The sequence below is a fragment of the Oncorhynchus keta genome, unplaced genomic scaffold, assembly GCF_023373465.1.
Source record: "Oncorhynchus keta strain PuntledgeMale-10-30-2019 unplaced genomic scaffold, Oket_V2 Un_contig_28238_pilon_pilon, whole genome shotgun sequence".
NCBI lineage: Eukaryota > Metazoa > Chordata > Actinopteri > Salmoniformes > Salmonidae > Oncorhynchus > Oncorhynchus keta.
Genome location: NW_026285936.1, coordinates 29,504 through 51,146, shown reverse-complemented (window position 1 = coordinate 51,146; position 21,643 = coordinate 29,504). Strand labels below are relative to the sequence as shown.

General features: G+C 39.4%; 1 protein-coding gene and 1 long non-coding RNA gene across 2 annotated transcripts; one reads left to right on the top strand and one right to left on the bottom strand.

The window, feature by feature from the left end:
* Positions 1-3,159: 3,159 nt before the first annotated feature.
* On the top strand, positions 3,160-7,406 carry LOC118365097 (zinc finger protein 3-like). Its single transcript, XM_035747046.2, has 2 exons — positions 3,160-3,688; positions 5,782-7,406. The coding sequence occupies exons 1-2, from the start codon at positions 3,550-3,552 to the stop codon at positions 6,294-6,296; spliced, it is 654 nt and encodes a 217-aa protein (XP_035602939.2). The 5' UTR covers positions 3,160-3,549; the 3' UTR covers positions 6,297-7,406.
* LOC127923080 (uncharacterized) lies at positions 6,096-10,382 on the bottom strand. Its single transcript, XR_008113213.1, has 4 exons — positions 9,626-10,382; positions 8,354-8,445; positions 6,330-7,680; positions 6,096-6,245 (listed from the first exon to the last, which is right to left on the bottom strand). It is a non-coding gene; the product is annotated as an uncharacterized LOC127923080 (long non-coding RNA).
* Positions 10,383-21,643: the final 11,261 nt, after the last annotated feature.

The window sequence follows — 21,643 nt, the reverse complement described above, 5'->3', positions numbered from 1 at the left end:
CCCCCTAAATAAATCAATATCAGTCAATATATTTTTTCTGTGATTTATTTTTTTCGTCAACCGTTCCATCGCATCTTAGACGTTTTCGGTTTTCATCCTAAACGTCCTATCAGTTCGGCACACGGACTGGGGGAGGCTGCTGCTGCACAAGTGACTGTTGGCCTTTCTTCAGCAAAGATGGCGGACAGAAATACGAGGATGGAAGCAAATGTAAGGGATTATAACGTCATAATGTACAGTTGACAGGAATGTTAGTTAATGGAGAGACAAACGATTATGCTTGTTTTAAATCATAGTTCATTTACGTAAATCGTGATTTAGCCAGCTAGCTGGGCTAGTTTTATAGGTGTTGTGACATGAGTATGAAATTGTCATTCTGGTTGTTTTAGGGACACCTTAAACAACCCACAAACCAGGCGGTCGTTTTGTGAAAAAGTGGATGTATAGAATCTAGCTGGCTGAAGAATTCACTGCAAATTGAATGTACAAATTTGTATTTGCCATGCAGATAGATGAAATAACGTATGTATTGTGCAGTTGACTGCAGTGGATGATTAAAAATCCCTGTATGCCCATGGATGTGTAGCGAGCTGTCTAGCCGATCTGTGTATGGACCCAAATGTTTGGTATACATATTAGTTCAGAACCTAGCTATGAACCTCAACTATCATAGCCAGTTGATTCAACTTCAAAACAGCCTGAATGACATTAATGAAGCCTATGGATTGAGTAGAATATAATATCATGTTTTGCCAAGGATTCAAGTCAAATATACATGTAGTTATTACCATGCATGAGATCCCCACATTGTAGCCTGTACATTTAATATATTCACTGATCATGTACTCTACCTTGGCAAATTAATGTGCAGTTTAGGTATGAATGTCTTTGAGGTGATCAAATTCCTGTCTTTGAATGACGCCGTGTCTGCATGTATGTATTACAATTATACACTTCAACAGTGTTTACCAATCTTGGTCCTGGGACATTAATGGTTACACATTGTAACTAATAGACTAGAAACAGGATTTAACTAGTTAATTCATATATACAGAAATATAATTTTTTAAACACTACACTTCCTATGCATCATGTAAATACTCTTAACACCGGTTCATCTCAACATCTAATGCCCTTCATCTGCATTGATCTGATAAACACAGGATAGGTGGAGTATTTCATCACATTACACTTCATTTCAACCAGTAGAGAATGTGAAACGCTTTATTGAAAAACTCATTATCCAAGTGTTATAAATACAAGTTCAATCTGTCCATCAATGCACATCTGTTGTGAATTATAAAAACAGAGGAAGAAAGAGGAGGAGAGAGAGGTGTTAAAGACAGAAAGGGAAAGAGGAGGAGGAGAGAGAGGTGTTAAAGACAGAAAGGGAAAGAGGAGGTGGAGAGAGAGGTGTTAAAGACAGAAAGGGAAAGAGGAGGAGGAGAGAGAGGTGTTAAAGACAGAAAGGGAAAGAGGAGGAGGAGAGAGAGGTGTTAAAGACAGAAAGGGAAAGAGGTAAACACATAGGAGCAGGGAAGGCAGCACATGATTAATGAATCACAGTGCTACATAACTGTTCTCTCAGTTCATCACAATTACATAACCATTGGGCCGACTAGAGACACTGTTATCTTAAAAGCAGGTGAGGTGGCGATGATGGGACTGGGGGTTGGCATCCTCTCACATCAAAACATACCTGCAGACGAGAGACAGATGGAGAGAGTGAGCATGTTTAAGCCTTGTGTATTTATTTTTAATCTAACATTGTTAATCATCAATCAGGAGGTGAAATGCAAAACTGACCTGGGATTAACTCTGGGACTACTGGCATCTCTCTCACATAACTCTGGATCATTAACTCTGACTACTGCATCTCTATCTGTATTTCAATGTAAAACATCTCTTTAATAATACTTCCTGTATAATATAAACTGACCTGGGATCATTAACTCTGGGACTACTGCATCTCTATCTGTATTTCAATGTAAAACATCTCTTTAATAATACTTCCTGTTTACCTGACCAACTGACCTTTCACCTCTGATCATGCTGTGTCCTCTATGTAGCCAATTCAGATGCAGGAGGGGTTCACCGACACAGCTGATATAACCTAGAGGATTTAGGGAGAAGGGGAGAGAGGGATGAAGTGAAGGAGAGAGACCGTTATTGAGAAAATAAGGTAGTTAAAGTGACAGTGTTCAACTGGAATCTGTGTGTGGCCTCACCTGGTGTCCACACCACACTAAGTGGCTGCAGAGTACTTTATGCTGAAAAACTATATCTGCTTTTGGTTAAGTTATAATGATGGTAGAACCCTTTTTACGTCCTAAAAATAATGTATGCATTGCATGCTTACGTTTCACGTGTTAGTCATCAGTTATCTTGCTTACATTCTTCTTCCTGTATCCTTCTGACCATAGTACGTCCAGCTGTCATAAACGTACGTATGGTCTTGGTTAATGTACTCTTTCAAAAATAGAGTATCGCCTGAGTGTCATATGGCCTGGGTGAACTTGACATTGGTGTCTGTCTTTAAGCGACATCTCGTCCATCTGCTGACTGGACGTAGTTGAGTAAATATAAATGAATAAAGACAGACACCAATGTCAAGTACAATAGCCTTGTTTGTGCATTGTACAAATCCCTACACGTGGAGTCCGGGGAACAGTCCGGCTAGTCGAATACCTATCAACTAGACTCCGTAACAAAAACCCACATGGGGGCTTATTTGACACCAAATCAACAACAGAAATTACTAAAACACAAATTGCTAATGTAGGATGTAAAAGGTGGATTTTATGATGTAATGTCAACTTAATACATTTCTATCCCAGGACCATTCAATTTTCAACTCACCCACAGCAATTCTCCATAAATCTGCTGTGGATTACCCAGAATCCCGAAATAAATGAATACATATGTGATCATTCAAAAACATATCTGTTTGTGCTTATAGGGAACCAGATCTTCAATACAACTAAGTTACTAAGTCTTTAACCACACTGTGTTGTTACACTGGTGAGTTAAAACTCAGGCGTCCTACACTTTAACTTGTTGTCTGAAAACAAAATTAACATTTTACTCAACTGCGTTACCCACTCCAGTCAGCAGATGGCGGTCTGAGACTTTAAGGTGATGCTGCTGGTGTGACGTATAATGTAGTGGACGGAACGCTTCTTTCAACAGCAGCAACAGTTTGTCAGAAACCTCGGTAGCTTGCAAGACAAAATAGCCGAACCAATATAGCTCTTTAGACGCTGTCGTGCATATTAGCCACTGTGTTTTAAACACACTTCTGTCGTCTACTTAGTTATCCGTTTTAATTTCATATTTACGGTGTTATTATTATTCAGCTGCGGGCTGGTTAAGTTAGCATGAGCCTAGCTAGCTAACGTCCCCGGCCATGCGGTCACCAAGCTACTCTCCTTCTAAAGAGGAAGATATCACAGTAAAACAAAAAGTAGAGGGTGAGGCCGTTTCTGTGAAAGAAGAGGAGGATGTTTCAGTAAAAGGAGAGGAGAGTGCAGTTTATGGCTGGAAGAGGAGATGACTGTTACATCGAAAAAGGAGGAGGAACCTGGATATCTGGGCCCGGTTTCCCAAACGCATCTTATGGCATCCAATGGTTCTTACGATGAACTTAGCCATAAGATGGTATTGAGAAACAGTTCCTTGATTAACACTAGTAAGTACTGTCTTAAAATCAGAGGCACAAACTCTGCAGTTGTTGGACTGATGTTTGGTGTTAAAGTGGAAATCTATTGTGACATTTAAATTATTAATTTATAGCCATTGATTCTTGAAGAATATAACACATGCCTCATGAGCTGAGTTCAACTGTTTTCCCCATCAGAACCCCAAATAAGCTTTTTTTACTCTAATGTTTAGAAACATTGTAAATCATCACTGTATAGCCTCAACATGGTTAAAACTATAATGTTGATATAATGGATGGTCAGTCCTTGCATCCATAGGTCTGTCTGTAGTTACATTTCTCCAATCCCATAATCATTTTATTACCAAAATAGTGGTGGAATGACAGATTTGTTATTGTTTGAACTGCAGATTGCTGGGTTGTGTGTGTTTTTTAAGCAGCATCAAAATGACTGCCCAGAGACTTGGTTTGGTGAACAGCTGAGGGATGGGGGAAGGAGAAGTGTAACCACTCTCAAATTCATAGCGAAAGCTATTGTAGCAACCGTAACCCAACAACTAGCGAACATATCAAGAGGTTCCGACATCTTGGCGTAACAGTTATAAGGTGTTGGCTTACAGTCACTGGACCCAGGTTTTAGTTCAGCTCAGGGCCTCTCCCTGAATTCACTATGAATACAAGGACTGGCCATCCATGATGTCACAATGATTGTTTTAAACAGGTTTCTAGGCTATATAGTATGTTCTAGAATTCATCCATGACGAGAATTCAACCATAATTAGAGGTCGACCGATTATGATTTTTCAACACCGATAACGATTATTGGAGGACCAAAAAAGCAGATTCCGATTAATCGGCCAATTTTAAAAAATGTATTTGTAATAAAGACAATTACAACAATACTGAATGAACACTTATTTTAACTTAATATAATACATCAATAAAATACATTTAGCCTCAAATAAATAATGAAACATGTTCAATTTGGTTTAAATAATGCAAAAACAAAGTGTTGGAGAAGAAAGTAATATGTGCCATGTAAAAAAGCTAACGTTTCAGTTCCTTGCTCAGAACATATGAAAGCTGGTGGTTCCTTTTAACATGAGTCTTCAATATTTCCAGGTAAGAAGTTTTAGGTTGTAGTTATTATAGGAATTATAGGACTATTTCCCTCTATACCATTCGTATTTCATTAACCTTTGACTATTGGATGTTCTTAATATTTACGCTTTAGTATTGCCGGTGTAACAGTATAGCTTCCATCCCTCTCCTCGCTCCTCCCTGGGCTTTGGGAACACAACGACAACAGCCACCCTCGAGGCAGCGTTACCCATGCAGAGCAAGGGGAACAACTACTTATTCAGAGAGGGTGATGTTTGAACCGCTAAGCGCACGCTAACTAGCTAGCCATTTCAATTCGGTTACACCAGCCTCATATCATCAACCATGTGTGGTTAACTAGTGATTATGATTGATTATTTTTTTATAAGATAACTTTAATGATTTTATTGATGTTTTATATTAAGTTAAAATAAGTCTTCATTCAGTATTGTTGTAATTGTCATTATTACAAATACATTAAAAAAATATATTTTAAAATCAGTATCGGCTTTTTTGGTCCTCCAATAATCGGTATCGGCATTGAAAAATCATAATCGGTCCTCTAATCCAAAGTAGTGTGAAATGCACTCATTAGCAACCTGGAAATGGAGGTTACTCCCCTGAGTTTTCCCCATTCAGAATACATTGCTCACCTTTTTGAAAAACTAAAAGTCTTTGTATCACCATTTTTTCTCATTAGGCAGATATACTACATACAATTTTAGCAAACACAGAAAGGGCCTATATTGGAGACCAAATGTCGTCTGGCACACTGCTTAGAGTTTCAACAACATGATTTACTTATTTCTAGTCTACAATCTTAGATGTTACTACTAATGTGAAAACAAGACAAAATATGACTATTCTTGCTCATTTTAAGACAACTGTCAAATAATCATTACATTCATTACAGACAACAATTGTTGTACAACATCATGGCTACGCTGTTGGCATCACCTTTTACAGTGGATTACCGCTGTTGTGGGCCTTTAATCATCTGTCTGACTTTGTTGTTCACACAGGAGAGAGACGGGACTACCGTGGATCCTCTGGGGAGCCTCAACAACCTCATGATGCTGACAAGGCAGAGAAGAGTCTCTCCACATTAGAACACCCCAAGAAACACCTGCAGAGATCCACAGGGAAGAGAACTCTCTGCTGCTCTGACTGTGGGAAGAGATTCACCTCATCAGGCATTACAATTCATCAGCGAACACACACAGGGGAGAAATCTTATAGCTGTGATCAATGTGGGAAGAGTTTTACTACATCTGGATCTCTGACTTTACACCAGAGAACACACACAGGAGATAAATCCTATAGCTGTGATGAATGTGGGAAGAGTTTTGCCCAATCTGGAGCGCTGACAGTGCACCAGAGAATACACACAGGAGAGAAACCTTATAGCTGTGGTCAATGTGGGAAGAGTTTTCGTCAATCTGGAGATCTGAGAGTGCACCAGAGAACACACACAGGAGAGAGAGACCTTATAGCTGTGATCAATGTGGGAAGAGTTTTTCCCAATCTGGAGCGCTGACAGTGCACCAGAGAATACACACAGGAGAGAAACCTTATAGCTGTAGTCAATGTGGGAACAGTTTTGCTGCATCAAGAACTCTGACTCAACACCAGAGAATACACACAAGAGAGAAATCCTTTGTCTGTGAATAATGTGGGAAGAGTTTTGGTCAATCTGGCCATCTGGTATCACACCATAGAGCACACACAGGAGAGAAATCGTATTGCTGTGATCAGTGTGCCAAGAGATACTTTAATAAAAGATCTCTGATCAAACATCAGAAAATACATACATGAATGAGTTATTTCATGATATCAATGAAAAAATGTCACAATGTAGAATGTTTTAACATTGTAGTAGGAGTATTTTAATGATGTCACAATGTAGAACCCTAAATGTTTGTCCTCTGTTCTATTGATTTCAACATGATATGGATATTAGCCTCGGGGGGGAAATCCAGGCTCTGAAATGGAAGAGTATTATTTAACAAAAATTGATTAACAAAAAAATTGTTTTGTTACACTTACCACGTTCGTGATCCACTTGAATCAAAATGCAACACTTCAAAATGTATCAGGCTGTTTTCTGCAAGTTGTCCTCTAACCAAGGATGTACACATTACTCCCAGATTCCTTGTGGTTTTTGAGCTGTTAGCTTTAACAGGACATGCAACCCCATCTCTCTCCTCTTCCACAAATGATTTTAGAATGATATCGATGAGTTATAACAAATAAGTGTTGTGTTCCTTTGTTTAGTGACTCCTACATTTAAATGCCTCACTCCAACATGTAGCTGACTGTCTTCTGCAGGTTGTCCTCTAACCAGTGAGGTGAAATATATCTCCCATTTCCATGTGTTTGTTTAAGTTGTGTTAGTTTCAACAGCACGTACAACCTAATTTCCCCTCTAATCGATATCAGTGATTTATTGCTTCTTGTCAAAACAGTGTTTTTGGTGCTTGTGGAGTTCATAAGGAGCTTGTTTTAAAAATTACAAGAAATATTATTATTGTGGCAGATGTTTGTCTATATAGCACATTTTATGTTTAGGTTTTCAATTTATCCCAAACTGTTTCTGCATATTGGTTATTGATTTGGAGACATTAAAAGTGTGTTTTGACATTGGGGATATCACACCTAGCAAAATGTCATTGAAAAGACGTTGAAAATGAGACTGTAACCGAATATTTAATATTTACATTTCATGTAACATTTAGTAATCATAATTATTTATGCAACCAACTGACAATTTTTGGGTACAATTATATTGACGTTGTTGCCCTGCTTTTAAAATATCAGGGTTAATTTTCCAGCCTGCTGAAGGTGTGGTGGAGAGGTAAACACCACCCCCTGCTCTACCAGGGACTTGAGGTGGTCTCCCACAGTCCATTTCTTGACTGCCCCTGCAACACATAAATAAATACATACATTTAGTCATATTATAGAAAACATTAAAAGTAATCGATATGTAAAGAGGTGGGGTGAATGAGTGGGGAAAAGTACATTCTACACAAATGACCATAATAGCAAAGAACAAATGTGTGTGCCTGAGACCTCTTCTCTCTCGGAGGACCTGAGCCTTAGGACCATGCCTCAGGACTACCTGACATGATGACTCCTTGCTGTCCCCAGTCCACCTGGCCGTGCTGCTGCTCCAGTTTCAACTGTTCTGCCTTATTATTATTCGACCATGCTGGTCATTTATGAACATTTGAACATCTTGGCCATGTTCTGTTATAATCTCCACCAGGTTTCTTCCTAGGTTTTGGCCTTTCTAGGGAGTTTTTCCTAGCCACCGTGCTTCTACACCTGCATTGCTTGCTGTTTGGGGTTTTAGGCTGGGTTTCTGTACAGCACTTTGAGATATCAGCTGATGTATGAAGGGCTATATAAATCAATTTGATTTGAAATTAACTTTCATACAGCCAGAAGGGGTGAGAAATTACACCAATATCAGTGGTCAATTTGCACTAATGTAAATAAACATGGATGATGGAACATATTCCCTTTTGCTGATGTGATGAACCACTAAGGGGACATAAATATTTACCATCTAAACCATGTGTGACCTCTCACCTCTCTGGCTGTAGAAGTGTTCTTCCTAACCAGTCCCTCAACAGCTCTCTGACTGAGCTCCACCCTTACTGGGTCTTCAGAGGAGAGGAAGGCTGAGGAGGGTTGGAAGGATGAATGGATCAGTCACTCAAAGTGTAGAGCTGCTGTCTGACAAAATCACAATTTTAGTAGTTTATTAAAATAAACAAGGCTTTATGACTGCTGAATACCAACTATCAATCACTTAGATTGTGTAATTTCAGGTAGCGATACATCATTGGGACGTCCCTAGTCAATTGAAGTTTACATTTAAAATGGTTAAGTTAGAGATTAAGGTTAGGGATGTCCCAAGAATCCCAGATAGCATTGACCATTGTGCATTTGTAACCGATGTGAAATGGCTGGCTAGTTAGCGGGGTGTGCGTTAATAGCGATGGTAACGATGCTTTGTGGGAGGCAGTTGTTAATGTGTGCAGAGTCCCTGGTTCGAGCCCAGGTAGGGGCGAGGAGAGGGGCGGAAGCTATACTGTTACACATTCTTCAGTCTCTTTTAAGTAGCCGGTGTAAAAGAAACACAGTCATGACAAGTAGGCGCTCAGGTCATTATGGTCATTGTAGTTTAAAAAAATACCATCTAATTATGCGTAACTGTATGTGGGGTTGTTAGAGAAGAATGTGTTCTTTCTATTCCAGGGGACAGCAGAGGAACTTCATCGATTCCACTCCTTCGTCAATACAAGCAGTGAACATCTGAAATTCACCCTCACCTTTAATGCGCATGAAACAGGTTACCAAATGGTTGGACTATACTTTTCTCATCAATCATCTTAAATACCATACTTAACTGTAAATCAACCAATCCTTACCTATGATGTTAACTACAACAGAAATAACTTAAAATGTATAACTTTAAATTAAATCAATCGTTTGCACTCATGACTTGAGTGATTAAAGTAAACCAACGTTTTGGAAATACATAATGCCATCTAACCAATCAAAGAATGTTAGCTATATGCAGTTATCTTAGACAGCCAGCTAACGTTAGCTATTTAGCCAAATAGCTATTAGCCTAAACAACATAACCAACCAGCACGGTTGTGGTCAGCAGAGACCAACTACCGGAGACCAATTAGATCCCAACTAACAGTAAGCCAAGGTGGAAAAAGTTACAAAACTCCCGTAGTCGAATTCACAGAAAACATGCTGAAAAGTAGTGATGGGGAAACAAAGCTTCCTGAAGCATTGGCTCTTTCCAGATAATTGTTTAAAAAATAAATTAAAAAAGTTCATTACTCAAGGCTTTGAGCGACACAGAATTTAGAAAAGCCACATTTTGAAAGATGACGTCCCCCACCGTAGCAGCGTAGCCTTCATGTCTTCTACGAAACCACGGGCCTTGATCGAGAGCATCAAGTCTATGCTGCATTGTGGGTAAACGGTGACTGGCTGACTGATTTATAAATAATAATGGGTAGTTATTTATGATGCAAGGTGATTTGTAAATCAGTCAGTCAGCAGTCAGCAGCCACCTGCACTGTCGGCTGCAATGTCGAACGAGCCCAAATTAATCAAAACCAATCAGGTGTTCGACGAAATGATTCATCAGACGTCATTGATCACGTGCTGCTGATAAAGGGACACTACTTTGAATTATACCGCTTAGCGACTTCAGTACATGCCTCATAGCTCCAGTCTCAAACTTAACCCCGTTCCTGATTATGAAGAAGAGGTGGTCTGCCTGCTGGATGGAGAAAGACGCTCTCGTGGAAGAGGAGGCTGTTACAATACAAAAACAAGTAGAGGTTGAGGCTGTTACCGTGAAAGAAGAAGAGAAAGAGGTCTCAGTTAAAGAAGAGGAAGACTCGTTCATAGTCAAAGAGGGGGACGGCGACGTTTCAGTGAAAGAAGAAGAAGAAGAAGAAGAAGAAGAGGGGGGAGGTGACTGTCACATCGGAAAATGAAGAAGAGGAGGAAACTGGATATCAGGGCCCGGTTTCCCAAGCGCATCTTAAGGCGTCCGATGGTTCTAACGATGAACCGGCCCTGATTAACCCTAGTAAGTACTGTCTTAACAGAAGCACAAACTCTGCAGTTGTTGAACTGATGTGCGGTGTTAATGGGGAAATTTGCAATTGCTACATCCATATTTTGACTTTTAAATGTATTTATAGGCATTGATTCTTGGTGAATATAACGCATGCCTCATGAGCTTAGTTCAACTGTTTACCCCATCAGAACCCCAAATAAGCTTTTTTCTTTACTCCGGTGTTTAGAAACATTGTAAACCATCACTGTATAGCCTCAACATGGTTAAAACTATAATGTTGATATCATGGATGGTCAGTCTATGAATTTGAGTAGTTACATTTCTCCAGCCCCATCCATCATCTTATTACCAAAATAGTGGTGTAATTACAGCTTTGTTATTGGTTGATTGAATGTTGTGTGTTTCTTTTTAAAGGGGCCACCTAGTTTTTCAACAAACAAAATGGCTGCCCAGAGACCTGAGCTGTGTTAGAATACTCATACTAACCGTACTGTTTGTGATGTTAATTGAGTATATAGTTTGCTTATTATAGTATGATGTAGTTAGTATGCCAAAAGTTCCCGGATGTCGTACTAAATTCACCAAAATATGAAATATACACGCAGTACCTTACGGCCCATAATGCAATTCTTCAGGAAATGGGCGTGACTTCACATCGATGAAAATATTCAGCCAAAGTCCAACAAGAGTGGATACAAATGAACTGCTTTAAAAACCTGTTGGTACTAGGGGGCAGTATTTTCATTTTTGGAAAAATAACGTTCCCAAATTAAACAGGATATTTTGCCAGGACAAGATGCTAGAATATGCATATAATTGACAGCTTAGGATAGAACACACTCTAAAGTTACAAAAACTGTAATAAATATTGTCTGTGAGTATAACATAACTGATGTTACAGGCGAAAGCCTGAGAAAAATCCAATCCGGAAGTTATCTTTTGAAAGCCCTGCGTTCCGATGCGTCCCTATTGAGCTGTGAACCAGATTACGCTTTCTACGTACAGCAGTACAGTTTCTCCAATCGCTTCTACTGAGAAACCAATTGTCCCGGTTGATATATTATCGAATAGATATTTGAAAAACACATTGAGGATTGATTATAAACAACAGAAGCTAATTGTTTAAATGTTTCTGTCGATATTATGAAGCTAGTTGTTTAAATGTTTCTGTCGATATTATGAAGCTAATTGTTTAAATGTTTATGTCAATATTTTGAAAATATGAGATTACAGGATGATAAAAGCCTAAACTGTATAAATCCAATATATTTCACTAATTAACAAAAGGCTGTAATATAATGTAATACTGTAATATATAAATCCAATATATTTCACTTGTGATTTTCATGAATAGGAATATTTTCTAGGAAGATTTATGTCCGTTGCGTTATGCTAATTAGTGTGGGATGGGGTGTCACTAGAGGTTAAATAATTATGACAAATGTTGAGCAATGTAATAAAGTAATGACTTTACAAATAAGTTACGTTACACGTTATGTGCTACACTATCCTTACAAAACGTAGCATATCTTTACAGCAGTATGTATGGTATGTTAACTAGCTACCTAACGTTAGTTGGCTACTTATACTTCAAACTTGCCAGTATAGTAACTATAAGTAAAATGGTAAGAGTGTGTTTTTCTCTGATTTGTGTTTAGCAAGCTTCCAACGTTAGCCAGTTAGCTTGGGTGCTTCACTGTCATTGTGAGGTCAGAACGCTTGGATCGACCCTCAGCCATATAGTATTAGTTTACAAACAGTGGTGTTACACAAGCTTATGTTTTGGTTTCTGGTGGGGTAATACGGCTGAAACATTTGAGGCACATGTAAGTTATATTCTATAAGAATCAATGGTTATATATTAAATGGGTCTTTCTATAACTGCCAGTGTAGATTTCCTGTTAGGGTCAAATTGTTAAGAGCTGTTGATAAGTCATTAGCTGTGTTAGAATACTCATACTAACCATACTATTTGTGATGTTAATTGAGTATATAGTATGCTTATTGGTCATAGTGTGATATAGTTAGTATGCCAAAAGTTTCAGTATATAGTAAATGGGTCTTTCTATAACTGCCAGTGTAGATTTCCTGTTGGGGTCAAATTGTTAAAGCTGTTGATAAGTCATTGAATAATATTCTGGCAATTATTTTCATGCCATTACATTAAAATCGAAAGATTGACTTTTCTTAGCAAGGTGTTGCTTAAATAATGTTAGCTGCTAATCGCTAGTTAGCGGGCTAGCTAGCTTGCTAAATGTATTAAGAGTCAGAGCAAACGTAGCTAGCTAATACTGCCTGGTACCAGTGCTGTTGTAGGCCTAGATAAGCATGTTTGTGCTGCGGTATCTTATCAGAGAGGAGTAAGCAGGGTATGAATATGTTGGCTAGCTAGCCGGCTACATGAACTAAGAAAACAACATGTAATGTAACATCTAATTAGGGTCAACTGGAAACACTGACCATCACTTTGGTTCCTACCATGTCTTCTTCTCTGAGGTTTATCAGACTATGCTCATCAAGTGTATTGCCCACCTACTGTACGGGGTTGTAAAAAATAACCAAAACACAAAAAAAATTGGGATTAACAAATCATACTAATTACGTAAAATAAACACATACCAAGTTCACTCCATAACCCTGAATTTCAAACAAAAATGGTACTATTCAGATCCCCACACAGGTTCATGAACCTGAGAGGGCTGGAACGTCTTCATTCCGTTCTCCCTGTAACATTTAGTCTGAAGTCCTGGAGATCCAGAAATCCATTTGCCGCCTTCACAATGATGTCTTCTTAGATGTTTTATTAGATGTTTTATTAGTTTATTATTAAAGCAATTTCTCATTGCTCTATAAACACAACAATTGTAGTCCACCTCATTTCACTATCCACCTTGTCTGTGTGTTGGGATCCTTCTCCTGCATGGCTTCACTGTAGACTGTGGGACATGAACTACCTTGTCCTCTCTACTCCTTCAGCTATTTTCACTGCCTCCACGTAGGACACCTGTGGATGGGCATATCCTAGCTACTACAACCTCCTTCATTCGTTTTCACTCCGGGAACTTGGGAACGTGATTCCCATCACAATTACAACATGCTTCATCTGACTATGACATATTTATTCCTTCGACAAGCACTTGCCACATGTCCAACCTTTTTACAATTGTAACACTGCAGTGGTTCTGTATATCTCACTTACCCAGGTTTTACATCAGATGGGAGAACCACTTCACCAAACCACAGTAAAACCTTCTGTGTATCAGTCGTTTTAATCCACATGAGTCTACCTGAAATGTTTAACCTAAACCACGCAAAGCTTTCTCCTTTTGCGCTGTTGACACACAATCGGCATCATACCACTCCTGGTCACTCGAACCGATTCCACTTTACCCAATTCATCCTTCACCATCTTTGAGACCGTTAACAGGTCACCCACAAAAACATCCTTGCTGATGATTCCCACTCTGACCCTAAACTGCTGTTCATTACCAACTTTAGCCCTTTTCACTCCACTGTCGTCCACAGTCTCACCAACTGTACTCACGCCAAGATAATCCCTCAATGCTTCCTCCATTGCTCCTCCAGTCATCCCCCGGACTCCCTCGCTCTGTGCTGTGAGAGTTTGTGTTCTCAAAGTAGCACCTATATTGTTTTCATTCCAGCACATCTGTTGTTTATCCAACTTGTTAACCCTTTCGTCTGCACTACTTGCTGTCATTTCCCTTCCTGATTTTCCTCTCTTGGATGTCTCCACCATGCTCCTACTCTGTCAGTAATTCCTCCCTGGTTTATTAATTGGTAGTCATGTCAAATAACAACAAGCTCTCAACCTGCTCCACTACAACCCCTTTGATGAGAATGGAGGCATGCTCAGTGTTTAGTTCCAGGGTCCTTCGCTTAGTGATGCGCTTTGAAGGACTATGCTGTTGGCCGCTGAGCTGTAGTCAATGAACAGCATTCTCACATAGGTGTTCCTTTTGTCCAGGTGGGAAAGGGCAGTGTGGACTGCAGTAGAGATTGCATCATCTGTGGATCTGTTGGGGCGGTATGCAAATTGGAGTGGGTCTAGGGTTTCTGGGATAATGGTGTTGATGTGAGCCATGACCAGCCTTTCAAAGCACTTCATGGCTACAGACGTGTAGTCATTTAGGCAGGTTGCCTTAGTCCCTTTGCCCAAGAACTCTATGGTGGTCTGCTTGAAACATGTTGGTTTTACAGACTCAAACAGGGGTTGAAAATGTCAGTGAAGACCCTTTTGGTCAGCGCATGCTTGGAGCACACGTCTTGGTAATCCGTCTTGCGGCCTTGTGAATGTTAACCTTTTTAAAGGTCTTACTCACATCGGCTGCGGAGAGCGTGATCACAAAGTCGTCCGAAATGGTGTTGACGCGAGCATAGAAGTTATGTTCTTGTAGGCTTGTCACTGGGCAGCTGTCTGCTGTTCCCTTTGTAGTCTGATTTGGCAAGCCTGACACACGACGAGGGTTGGAGCCGATGTTCAAGGGGTATAGCAGGGTAGCAGTAATACTTTGAGATTTGTCCACAAAGGGGTACCCCTCCCATAGGTTCATTATTGGGATTCATTGCTGATTGCTATGTAGCTCACTATGAAGTGTCTATGGATACAGGTTAAGGGCCCTGTTGGAGATTGCTGGTTGGTAGCTGATTCGAGGAACAAGCAGGGTTGGACACGGCCATGTTATTACCCCACACAGTCTCTGTAGTTCATATGAACCCCGTTCCTGGGAATTAGATTTGATTAAAAATCATCCCAGTCTGTTACCACAGAAGGGGTCCGTTTGTCCCATTTCCAGCTAGGTTAAGAGGCGCTTTGTCATTTCCAGAGTCAGTTTATTTTGGTACTGTCCATATGTAGCTTGTTTTTGGTCACAGAATGGCTGAATAAGTGCAATTATTTTCCTGGAGCTAACTATGCAGAGCATAGCGCATGTCAAATTACTTTAGCTTCCCTCCAGGCCTGAGGGCACACTGCTCTCTAGTAGGCTTAAATTAAAGATACGGAAAATAGGAGTGGCAATATAGTCCGCTATTATCCTCAGTAAGTTTCCATCTAGATTGTCAGACCCCGGTGGCTTGTCATTGTTGATAGACAACAATAATTTTTTCACCTCTTCCACACTTACTTTACGGAATTCTAAATTACAATGCTTGTCTTTCATAATTTGGTCAGATATACTTGGAAGTGTAGTGTCAGCGTTTGTTGCTGGTATGACATGCCTACGTTTGCTAATCTTGCCAATGAAAAAGTCATAAAAGTAGTGGGTTTTGTGATGAATGAGCCATCTGATTCAGTTCATTTTTTCCCAACATTGTATGTAAGTTTCTGAAAAGCTTTTTACTATCATTCTTTGTCATTTATCTTTGTTTCATTTTGTAATTTTTATTATTTTTATTCAGTTTAGTCACATGATTTCTCAATTTGCAGGACGTTTGCCAATCGGTTGTACAGCCAGACTTATTTGCCATTCCTTTTGCCTCATCCTTCTCAACCATGCCATTTTTCAATTCCTCATCATTCCACTGGGATTTAACAGCTTTTACAGTCATTTTCTTAATGGGTTCATGCTTATTAGTAACTGGAATAAGCAATTTCATAAATGCGTGCAGCTTCTGGTTGCTCCTCATTACACACCACAGAGCAGCAAATATTCTTTACATCATCAACATAGGAATCACCTGTTTTTATTAAATAATTGAGACACACAAATGACTTGAGGGAACCAGAGATCAAAATAGCCGAACCATAAGAAGAAAAACCTCTTCCTCCTCCTGCTGCTGCTGGCCTTAAATTCTGACGTTATGCTCCTGAAGTTTCCAGTAATAGACTAAAACAGCAGTCGGCAACGTTTTCCATTTGAAGTGCAAATTTATCTGACCATTTCTACTGATCTGGTGCCAGTTATGATTTTCATATTCACATTTTACTGGAACAATTTAATTTATAATCGTATCTCAAAATCATTGTCTGTGATTAATCTACATTCTATATAAATAGAAATAAACATTATTTAGATTTATATAATGTTTTATTGCCATTGCCAACTATGTAAAATAGCCTACCTAAAGCCAACAAATTAAAACATCTAGAAAATATCCAGATAAAAATAAATCACATTGGCTGAGCATGGCCTGTCTACATAGTTGATACACTGTTTAAAGTTCTATCACCTAGGTCTGTCTGAAACAACATGATAGCAACATTGTATAAAATATTCTGGGCTCTCAGTTTCCCGCACCAGTGAGTTTGGGACAGACACAGCTGTAGGCTACTTGTGAAAGGGATAAGAAGTAATCAGGTATTGTATGACATTTCCACTGGTTCAGAGCATTACATTTTTTTCCCTTTCATGTCGAGTGGTTATCAAGAGTGAGAGCTGGAAATATTTTACTCTAATCAATAGTTCCTCAAAGTATTTGTAAGACTTTGTTTACTTGCTGTTTGTGTTGAAGAAAAAATTACTTTGAGAAGCTCCAAGTCATTAGTGGTGGTGCGTTAATACTATCAGACATCCCCAAATAGGTGCATCGCTCTCTGCCCTCTGTTTGTTAAAATGCAATTTGGTTGCAGAAACTCCTCCATACTAATACGAAAACCGCTAGTTATACCTATACCTTAGACCTACTGTAGGACCCATAACTTCACCCAACAACAGACTTATATATTGGAGACCAAAAGTTGTCTGGCACACTGCTTAGGATTTCAACAACTTTAAAAACGTATTTCTTGCATACAATCATCGATGTTACCACTAATGGGAAAACAAGACAAAATATGACTGTTGTTCACTTGACTGTCTTAAGACGAATGTCAAATAATTCACATTCATTCCAGACATCATTGTTTGAACAACATAATGACTACGCTGTTGGCATCACCTTTTTAGTGTATTTTTGCTGGTTTGGGCCTTAAACCACCTGTCTGACTTTTTGTTCACACAGGAGAGAGACCTGACTATCGTGGATCCTCTGGGGGGCCTCAACGACCTCATGATGCTGACGAGGCAGAGGAGAGTCTCTCCACATCGAAACTCCAGCAGAGACCCACAGGGAAGAAATCTCATTGCTGCTCTGACTGTGGGAAAGGTTGCAAATCTCCATCAAAACTTAAAATACACCAGAGAACACACACAGGAGAGAAACCTTATAGCTGTGATCAATGTGGGAGGAGTGTTAGTACATCTAGTGGTCTGACAGTACACCAGAGAACACACACAGGAGAGAAACAGTATAGCTGTGGTCAATGTGGGAGGACTTTTACTACATCTAGCATTCTGACAGTACACCAGAGAACACACACAGGAGAGAAGCCTTATAGCTGTGATCGATGTGAGAAGAGTTTTCCTACATCTAGCCAGCTGACTTCACACCAGAGAACACACACAGGAGAGAAGCCTTATAGCTGTGATCACTGTGGGAAGAGTTTTCCTACATCTAGCCAGCTGACCTCACACCAGAGAACACACACAGGAGAGAAACCTTTTAGCTGTGATCAATGTGACAAGAGATACTCTGATAAAAGATGTCTGATCAAACATCAGAAAATACATACATGAAGAAGTTGTTTCATGATATCACTGAAATAATGTCACAATGTAAAATGTTTTAGCATTGTAGTAGGAGTATTTTAATGATGTCACAATGTAGAATATTGTAACATTGTAGTAGGAGTGTTTTAATAGTGTCACAATGTAGAATGTTTTAACATTGTAGTAGGAGTATTGTAATGATGTCACAATGTAGAATGTTTTAACATTGTAGTAGGAGTATTGTAATGATGTCACAATGTAGAATGTTTTAACATTGTAGTAGGAGTATTTTAATGATGTTCTACCTTACCGTTACCCTGTTCAATTGATTGCAGCATGATATGGATATTAACCTCAGGGGGAAATCCAGGTTCTGAATTGAAAGATTATTATTTAACAAAAAGTGACTAACAAAAAAAAGAGCTGTGTTCCACTTACTGTGTTGGTGACCCACTTTAATCAACATGCAGCACTTCAAAATGTAGTGAGCTGTTTTCTTCAAGTGGAAAAAAAATGCATGTAATATGATAATTGTTGCAGATGTTTGTGTATATACACACATGAAAACAGTATAATAAATTGGTCTATAATCAATTTTATTAACAATCTGACATCACTCCAGTATTTCTTGACAACATTTAAATTCTAATTGTCTTTATTCCCATACTGGGCAGTCAAATGTTTGCGTTTCGTCAGTGAGTTGCCATGGATCACAATTTATTTTGACTGCACGTTTTTCCTGTATTGGAGATTTAGTTTTGTTTGGGCTCATTCCAAGGGGACGAGAGTTCTAGAAGCTAGTGAGTTTTAGGATTCTGTAGAAAGAAAAATGAGAAAATATACGATTTGTATATTATTATTTAGAAATGCGTGTTTTTTCTTTTTAATTGTTGATAGCCAGTAGACACTGTTTATATTGGACAAGGTGAGGCATTGTAGTTGATTATAATGTAAAATGGGAGTTGTTTTCTGGTGGTGAGCAAACTTGTCCAACACAAATATAGGATAGTGGTGGTGGAATGACAGATTTGTTATTGTTTGAACTGCAGATTGCTGGGTTGTGTGGGTTTTTTAAACAGCAACAAAATGGCTGCCCAGAGGCTTGGTTTGGTTAACTGCTGAGGGATGGGGGAAGGAGAAGTGTTACCACTCTCAAATTCTTAGAAGGCTATTGTAGCAACCGTAACCCAACACCCAGTGACCTCATCAAGAAGTTCAGAAATCTTGGCGTAAGGTATTGGCTTGACAGTTGCTGGACCCAGGTTTGAGTTCAGCCCAGGGCCTACCCCCTGAATTCAATACACTATGAATACAAGGACTGGCCATCAATGAGGTCAAAATGATTGTTTTAAACAGATTTTGAGGCTACATAGTATGTTCTATAATTGCCAGTGTAGATTTCCTGTGAGGGCAAATTATTAGAGCTGTTGATAAGTCATTGTCAGCCATTTTTTTTCATGCCCTTACATTAAAGGCAAGACATACCTAGATTCAATTACATTCATGAATTGGTTTGAAACCTTTGTTTTGGTGCCTTGAAGGATTTGTAAAATATGGTTTGTCATGAATCACTTTTTTAAAATTATTTAAATGTAACCTTTATTTAACTAGGCAAATCATTAAGAACAAAATATTATTTACAATGACTGCGTACCCTGGACGATGCTGGGCCAATTGTGCGCCGCCCTATGGGACTCCCAATCACGGCCGGTTATGATACAGCCTGGATTTGATCCACGGTCAACCAAGAGTCATCTGTAATTTCTACCAATCGGAGGGAGCCGGTCATCGACACAACCTGAATAGGAGGGAGCCGGTCGTCGACACAACCTGACTAGGAGGGAGCCGGTCGTCGACACAATTTTTATTTTTTTTATTTTTTATTTTACTCGGCAAGTCAGTTAAGAACACATTCTTATTTTCAATGATGGCTTAGGAACAGTGGGTTAACTGCCTTGTTCAGGGGCAGAACGAACGATTTGTACCTTGTCAGCTCGGGGAACCGATCTTGCAACCTAAGGGTTTAGTATCCTGTTACCCTCTTCCTGTCAAACCAGAAGATGTAAGCATTGGAGAGGAGGATTGTCCAAAGTGGGGTATATATACTTGTGATGGTGAGAACACATTTTTGTCTGAATTACAGCTGTAAAGACGCTTTGGGAAAAATTAAACATGGTTAAGCTTCTCTAGTGTCCGTGAGTTATTCACTCTGAAAAATTAGAACCTAACACTATAATTAGTGTTCACTGAAGTAGGGAAACGAGGTACAACGCCTGTTTGTCCCTACTAGTAAGATGTGTTTGTTGTTGTAAATGTTATATATTTTTTGTCTTTTTTGTATGTATTGCAATATATTTCAATCTCTTTTTCCATGTTTAAATTAAATAAACCGTCCCGTAACCCGTCTCACCAATGTGATACGGATCTGCTATTTTTTTTTAGACCTTATAGCTAGAACCTCCATCAGCAACTAACCAGCTAATTAGCTACTAGCTATTTAGTTATTGTTAGACACTGCTTCCGGCCTTTACCTTTTTTTTAGCTCAAACACCAGCCGCTTTTAGCCTGGATAATACCTGCCAGTCTACACAGCGTGATATCACCCATGAGCATATCGGACTGTTTTTCTCCACTACATCACCGTATTCCTGCCATAAGCTCTGGACCATTACACTGGATAATCGCAGCTAGCTAGCTGCTACCGAGTGGCCCAGCCCCAAAGATAGTCTTGAACCAGAGCAACTTTTCAGAGAAGTATGGAACCAATACACACAGTCAGTTAGAAAAGCAAAAGCTAGCTTTTTCAAACAGACATTTGCATCCTGTAGCTCTAACTCCAAAAAGTTTTGGGACACTGTAAAGTCCATGGAGAATAAGAGCACCTCCTCCCAGGTGCCCACTGCACTGAGGCTAGGAAACACTGTCACCACCGATAAATCCACGATAATTGAGAATTTCAAGAAGAATTTCTCTGCGGCTGGCCATGCTTTCTCCTGGCTACCCCAACCGTGGCCAACAGCTCCCCAACCCCCGCAGGTACTTGCCCAAACCTCCCCAGCTTCTCCTTCACCTAAATCCAGATAGCTGATGTTCTGAAAGATTTGCAAAACCTGGACCCGTACAAATCAGCTAGGCTAGACAATCTGGACCCTCTCTTTCTCAAGTTATTTGCCTCCATTGTGGCAACCCCTATTACTACATTTACATTTAAGTCATTTAGCAGACGCTCTTATCCAGAGCGACTTACAAATTGGAGTCTGTTCAACTTCTCTTTCGTATCGTCAGAGATTCCTAAGGATTGGAACACTTCAGCGGTCATCCCCCTCTTCAAAGGTGGTGACACTCTAGACCCACACTATTACAGACCTATTTCCATCTTGCCCTGCCTTTCTAAAGTCTTCGAAAGCAAAGTCAACTTCTTGCGACTCTCAAACCCGGATCCGGGAGCGTAATCATCGCCTCAAAGTAATTAGCACAACGCAGCGGACATAAATATCCCTAGAAAATCTTCCTATTTATGAAAATCACAAATGAAATATATTCAGACACAGCTTAGCCTTTTGTTAATCACACTGTCATCTCATTTTTTCAAAATATGCTTTACAGCCAACGCTAGACAAGCATTTGTGTAAGTTTATCATAGCCTAGCATAGCATTATGCCCTGCTAGCAGCAGGCAACATTTTCACGAAAATAAGAAAAGCAATCAAATTAAATT

Bases quoted from the DNA above. Each gene is read 5' to 3' on its own strand.
- LOC118365097 (XM_035747046.2), top strand. From the start codon at position 3,550: ATGACTGTTACATCGAAAAAGGAGGAGGAACCTGGATATCTGGGCCCG. The intron at 3,689-5,781 runs GTAAGTACTGTC...TTGTTCACACAG, and splicing joins CAGTTCCTTGATTAACACTA to GAGAGAGACGGGACTACCGT.